The 7,281-nt window shown below is 37.9% G+C and overlaps 1 protein-coding gene across 1 annotated transcript in view; it reads left to right on the forward strand.

Annotated features, from left to right (window-relative positions):
- Positions 1-635: 635 nt before the first annotated feature.
- PTPN20 (protein tyrosine phosphatase non-receptor type 20) overlaps positions 636-7,281 on the forward strand; it is a 39,828-nt gene continuing 33,182 nt past the window's right edge. Inside the window, exon 1 of the mRNA XM_023742083.1 lies at positions 636-793. Coding sequence (XP_023597851.1) covers positions 676-793 — 118 coding nt within the window. The 5' untranslated portion in view covers positions 636-675. The remainder of the gene's footprint in view (positions 794-7,281) is intronic.

Consider the following 7,281-nt stretch of genomic DNA (forward strand, 5'->3'; position numbering starts at 1 on the left):
CTATGGGGCAGTTCTACTCTGTCACAGGGAGTTGCTATGAGTTGGAATCGACTAGATGACACTCAACAACAACAGTCATAATATCTCTGCACATCGGTGACGTTATTTGATTGCATGTGTGTCTCTTAGCTGTTCTGTTAACTCCTCAGGGATGAGGCCATTTCTGATTCATCTTTGTATTTCAGTATCAAAAACAGTGCCAAGTACATGCTAAATGCTTAATAAATGTTCATTGAATTCACATTTGGTAAATAATTTTTTTTGAAAAGAACAGTTCTTTAATTGACCTTCTAACTATAATTTTTTCATAGGGCAAGGGGTAAATTATGAGACTATTTATATTTTTTAGTTCATATGTTTTTGTTGCTGTTATTTTTGTTTATAAAATTATAATTTTATGAGTAGAGGTCCTAAGAAGTGAATATTCTATATTACCTTTTTTTTTAGTGAAAAATAAAAAATAATGAGGTTCAAGAGGAAAAGTTTGTCCAGAGTTTTTAGCATTTTCTTATCAAACAATTTGTTGATTGGCATTGCAAACTTGAGATATTTTATATAGCACTCTTTTAATGGGGTTATAATTGCTTCATTTATCATACAACACATTTAACATATAGAGATTTAAGGATCATGGACACTAAACAAAGGCAGTTTTTTTTTGGTTATAGTAAATACATGATTTATATTTCTCACCTTTTTAAGGATTTAGAATTTGAGAGCCCATCTGATGAGTTCACCTGTGGGAATGAACCATCCAATAGAGACAAAAACAGATATCGAGATATTCTTCCATGTAAGCTAAAAATTATTTTGATATTTTCCTGTTTAAATTTGGGAAAAGGTAAAAAGTGGGTTACATGGTCTTCCACATGAGGCATTTTGACCTGGGACCATAATGAAGAGCTCTAGTAGCTAGCCTTGGGTGGCCTGGGCATATTCTAGGATTTATGCTAGAATTTGGTGACAGCCAAGTCCTCTGTTCCAGCTACTTGCCCCAACCACTGTCTTAAGGTTATTTATAGCAGTTCTTCAACCTTGTTCTTATGCATTGCTACTTCTTAGGCCATGAAGTATCCAAAATATAAAGCCCAGTAAGCTAAGACATCTGCCAGTTTGTGTACTGCAAGTCCTGACCACATTCCCTGGCCATTTTGTTTAGACACCTGGGTACAATGAAGCTGTTTATAGCTTTGTCCCAGACAATAATCTACCCTCCAATGGGAGGCCGCCCTTTGATTATCTTCATATGTTCGGTAGAGAATAGTGCCACCACTCCCCTACCCCATTACTCACAGTGATTTATCTGTTTCAGGACAACCATAGAGCAGAAACAAAACACAAAAATGCAGTTTTAATCTCAGGCAGGAAATCCTGTTCTGTGGCTCACACTCCTTTCAAACTCAAAATCTTTCCAAATTAAATTTATTGTTTTTCTTCCTCAGACTTGACCCTCTGCCTTTATTCTATAGCTCATTTAATGTAACCACACATTTGTCCAAGCTGGAAAACTTTGAGTCACCTGCAGTATCCAAAAGTGGTCACGAAGTCCTTTTGATTCCACCTCCTTGAGACCTCTAGAATCCTGCATCTTTCTATTCCTACTGCTGCTAACTTAGACTGAGCCCATTTTATTGTTCTGCTGGTCTCTGTCTTCTTCACTGCCTCTACTCCAGTCCGTTCCCAACAGTTACTGAAATTATTTTCCCAAAATGTAAATCAGAACATGTTACTGTCCTTTTAAAGTACTCCTTCACTCACTGTCACGTTCAAGTCTTTTAGCATGGCGTATGAATTCTTCCTGTTTGCCTCACTACCCTTAGCTCTCCCATATAACTTGTTTCTGGAATTGATCTTAAGTGACAATCATAGAAAGCTGGATTTCTTTACCACATGTCTTGAATTTATAGAGAAGGTTACTGAGGACTCACATAAAGAAAGTCAAAGAAATAATTAATTTGCCATCCTCTTCAAATGTTGAGAACACCAAATGAGGGAATTCATACATCTCAGGACACTACAAGTACAGGTAGTCCTCACTTTGCATGGTTCCAATAAACATAAATTTCAAGTTACTGTGTTCAGTTAAGTAACACTGGAAGCAATGCCACCGGCATTTCAAATACCAGCATAGTCACCCATGACAGACAGGTTTCAGTAGAGCTTCTAGACTAAGACTGGGAAGAAAAGTCTGGCAATCTACTTGTGAAAATTAACCAATGAAAACCTTATGGATCACAACAGAGCATTGTAAAATTTGCTTGCTTTGGACATGTCATCTAGAGAGATCAATTGCTGAAGGAGGACATCCTGTTTAGTGAAGTTGAGGGCCAGAGAGGGCATAGGACACCCTCAGTGAGAAGCATTGACGGAGGTGAAATGATAGATTCAAACATGCCAAGAATCATGATGTAGGACTGGGCAGTGTTTCATTCTGTTGTACATAAGGTCACTATGAGCTGGCTATTCTTTTATAACCAACAATAAGGGAATTTTTAATGTTTTCACAACAATGTAAAAAAAATTTTTATTGTACTTTAGATGAAGGTTTACAGAGCAAACTAGTTTCTCATTAAAAAATTAATACACATATTGTTTTGTGACATTGGTTGCTAAACCCGTGATGTCAGCACTCTCCCCTTCTCGACCTTGGGTTTCTCATTACCAATTTTCCTGTCCCTTCCTGGGCTGGTGTGCCCATTTAGTCTCGTTTTGTTTTATGGGCCTGACTAATCTTTGGCTGAAGGATGAACCTCAGGAGTGACTTCATTACTGAGCTAAAAGGATGTCCGGGGGCCATACTCTCGGGGCTTCTCCTGTCTCTGTCAGAGCAGTAAGTCTGATCTTTTTTTGTGTGAGTTAGTGTTTTGTTCTAAATTTTTCTCCAGCTCTGTCCAGGACCTTCGATTGTGATCCCTGTCAGAGTAGTTGGTGGTGGTAGTCGGGCACCATCTAGTTTTGCTGGACTCAGTCTGGTGGAGGCTGTGGTAGATGTGGTCTATTAGTCCTTTGGACTAATATTTCCTTTGTGTCTTTGGTTTTCTTCATCCTCCCTTGCTCCAGATGGGGTGGGACCAGTGGAGTATATTAGATGGCCGCTCACAAGCTTTTAAGACCCCAGATGCTGCTCACTAAGGTAGAATGTAGAACATTTTCTTCATAAACTATGTTATGCCAATTGAGCTGTATGTTCCCCAAGACCATGGTCCCCACAGATCTCAGCCCAGTAGTTTGGACCCTCAGGGAATTTGGATGTGTCTATGGAGCTTCCATGACTTTGCCTTGGACAAGCTGTGCTGGTTTCCCCAGTACTGTGTACTGTCTTACCCTTCAGCAAAGTTACCACTTATCTATTGTCTATTTAGTGTTTTTCCCTCTCACCCCTCCCCTCCCTCATAACCATCACAGATTGTTTCCTTTCTGTGTAAACCTTTTCATGAGTTTTTACTGTAGTGGTCTCATACAATATTTGTCCTTTTGTGACTGACTTATTTCATTCAGCATAATGCCCTCCAGGTTCATCCATGTTGTGAGATGCTTCTCAGATTCACCATAGTTCTTTATTGTTGTGTAGTATTCCATTGTGTGTATGTACCATAGTTTATCCTTTCATCTGTTGATGGGCACCTAGGTTGTTTCCGTCTTTTTGCTATTGTGAACAATGCTGCAATGAACATGGGTGTGCATATGTCTATTCGTGTGACTGCTCTTATTTCTCTAGGATATATTCCTAGGAGTGGGATTGCTGGATCATACGGTATTTCAATTTCTAGCTTTTTAAGGAAGCGCCATGTTGTTTTCCAAAAATGGTTCTACTATTTTGCATCCCTACCACCAGTGCATAAGAGTACTGATCTCCGTGCAGCCTCTCCAACATTTGTTTTTTTCTGTTTTTTTTTTAATTCATGCCAGTAATGGTGGGGTGAGATGGTGTCTCATTGGGTTTTGATTTGCATTTTTCTAACGGCTAGTGATTGCGAGCATTTCCTTATGTGTCTGTTAACCACCTGAATATCTTCTTTGGTGAAGTGTCTGTTCATATCCGTTGCCCATTTTTTAATTGGATTATTTGTCTTTTTTGTTGTAGAGGTGTTGGATTTTCCTGTAGAGTTTAGAGATTATACCTTTGTCGGATTTGTCATAACCAAAAATTTTTCCCCATTCTGTAGGTTCTCTTTTTACTCTTGGTGAAGTCTTTTGATGAGCATAAGTGTTCAATTTTTAGAAGATCCCAGTTATGTAGCTTATCTTCTGGTGTTTGTATATTTTTAGTTATGGTTTGAATCCTATTTATGCCATGTATTAGGGCCTCTAGAGTTGACTGTGTTTTTTCTTCTGTGACCTTTATAGTTTTTGGCTTTATGTTTAGGTCTTTGATCCATTTTGAATTAGTTTTTCTGTATGGTTTTAGGTATAGGTCCTGTTTCATTTTTTTTGCAGATGGTCATCCAGTTTTGCCAGCACCATTTGTTAAAAAGACTGTCTTTTCCACATTTAATGGACTTCGGGCCGTTGTCGAAGATCAGGTGTCCGTAGATGGATAGATTTACATCTGGGTTCTCAATTCTGTTCCACTGGTCAATGTGTCTGTCATTGTACCAGTACCAGGCTGTTTTGACCACCGTAGCTGTATCGTAGGTTCTGAGGTCAGATAGTGTGAGTCCTCCTACTTTATTCTTCTTCTTCAGTAGTGCTTGCTTATCTGGGGCCTCTTCCCTCTCCATATAAAGTTAATGATTAGTTTTTCCATCTCTTCAAAGAATGCTGTTGGTATATGGATCAGGATTGCATTGTATTTATAGTCTGCTTTGGGTAGAATTGACATTTTCACAATTGTTAAGTTTACCTATCCATGAGCATGATATGTTTTTCCATTTATGTACGTCTCTTTTGTTTTTTTGCAGTAGAGTTTTGTAGTTTTGTTGGTATAGGTCTTTTACATCCCTGGTTAAATTTATTCCTAAGTATTCTACTTGTTTAGGGGCTATTATAAATGGTATTGTTTTTCTGATTTCATTTTTGAAGTTCTCTTTATTGGTGTATAAGAATCCAACTGATTTTTGTATGTTTATCTTATATCCTGCTACTTTGCTGAATCTTTCTATTAGTTCTAGTAGGTTTCTCGTGGAGTCATTTGGGTTTTCTACATATAGTATTATATCATCTGCAGATAGGGACAGTTTTACTTCTTCCTTAGCAATTTGGATGCCCTTTATTCCTTTTTCTTGCCTTATTGCTCTCGCTAGGACTTCTAGCATAATGTTAAGTAGGAGTGGTGATAAAGGACATCTTGTCTTCTTCCTGTTCTCAAGGGGAATGTTTTCAGCCTCTCTCCGTTGAGAATGATGCTGGCTGTTGGTTTTGTATAGATGTCCTTCATTATGTTGAGGAATTTCCCTTCTGTACCTATTTTATTAAGAGTTTTTATCAGGAATATGTGTTTGACTTTTGACAACAATTTTTAAGGGTCATGTAACAATAATAATTTTTACTATTGATTATTAAGAACACTTTACAAAGTTTCAGCTTACACAGTCATATTTGTGGCCCTGTGCTGCCATGCAAAGAAAGAAAAGCCCTTATAATGTATTCTCGGGATTTTCAGGTATGAAGACAATACTATGCATTTCTGTAACATTTTACAACTTACAGAGCATTTTCAAATGCATGATTTTATATAATCTTCATAGAATCCCTCTGAAGTAGATCATTCAGACATTATTATTCCCATATCATAGAGAAGAGAACAAGCTCTGAGGTTAAAAGGCATTTTTAAAGGTTAATAAAGGAGTAAGACAAACACTACATGTCAGGTTCTCTACTCCTGTCTTAATGCTTTTTCTGTTACTTGTCTCTGAGTCAGGATTAACTCAGAACTAATTAAAACGGTAAGGACTTAGATTAGTTTTCTGCTTTTCAGAGGATGTTTGCATATATCTTATTGAGTACTCTTCTTGTTCTCACTTATGATGATACGTTTTCTGAATGTGGAATTCCTGGTCTTAATCTTTTCTTTTCAGGTCTCCATAGACATTATTGATTTCCAGCACTTAAGAACAGTCTGATGACAAGATGAGGTAGATTTTTTATTGGCAACCTATGTTCTCCTGCCTTAATGACAGAATTAGTTTTTTCTTTATTCTTTAAATTAATTTTTCACTACGTTACGTGATGAGGTAAAAGAGCTGGACAGAAGATTTCAAAGAGCGGCTTGAGAAGACAAAGTAAAATATTGTAACGACGTGCAAAACCTGAAGTTAGAAAACCAAAAGGGAAGAATATGCTTGACATTTCTCAAGCTGAAAGAACTGAAGGAAAAATTCAAGCCTCAAGTTGCAATAGTGAAGGATTCTGTGGACAAAATACCGAACGATGCAGGAAGCATCAAAAGCAGGTGGAAAGAATACAGAGTCACTGTACCAAAAAGAATTGGTCGATGTTCAGCCACTTCAGGAGGCAGTATATGATCAAGAACTGATGGTACTGAAGGAAGAAGACCAAGTTGCACCGAAGACATTGGCGAAAAACAAGGCCTCAGGAACTGATGTATTATCAATTGAAATGTTTCAATAAACAGATGCAGCACTGGAAGTGCTCACTCGCCTATGCCAAGAAATTTGGAAGACAGCTACCTGGCCAACTGACTGGAAGAGATCCATATTTATGCCTGTTCCAAAGGTGATCCAACCGAATACGGAAACTACCAAACAATATCATTAATATCACACTCAAGTAAAATTTTGCTGAAGATCATTCAAAAGTGGTTGTAGCAGTACATCAACAGGGAACTGCCAGAAATTCAAGCCGGATTCAGAAGAGGACATGGAACGAGGGATATCATTGCTGATGTCAGATGGATCCTTGCTAGAAGCGGAGAATACTAGAAAGATGTTTACCTGTGTTTTATTGACCATGCAAAGGCATTCGACTGTGTGGATCATAACAAATTATGGATAACATTGCAAAGAATGAGAATTCCAGAACACTTAATTGTGCTCATGAGGAACCTGAACAAAAATTAAGAGGCAGTTGTTCAAACAGAACAGGGATACTGCATGGTTTAAGGTCAGGAAGGGTATATGTCAGGGTTGTATCTTTTCACCATACTTATTCAGTCTGTATGCTGAGCAAATAATGAGAGAAGCTAGACTGTATGAAGAAGAATGGGCATCATGATTGGAGGAAGACACATTAACAAACTGTGATTCACAGACCATACAACCCTGCTTGCTATAAGTGAAGAGGACTTGAAACACTGATGAAGATCAAAGACCACAGCCTTCA

This window comes from Trichechus manatus, unplaced genomic scaffold (assembly GCF_000243295.1).
Source record: "Trichechus manatus latirostris isolate Lorelei unplaced genomic scaffold, TriManLat1.0 scaffold00200, whole genome shotgun sequence".
In the NCBI taxonomy this organism is placed as follows: domain Eukaryota; kingdom Metazoa; phylum Chordata; class Mammalia; order Sirenia; family Trichechidae; genus Trichechus; species Trichechus manatus.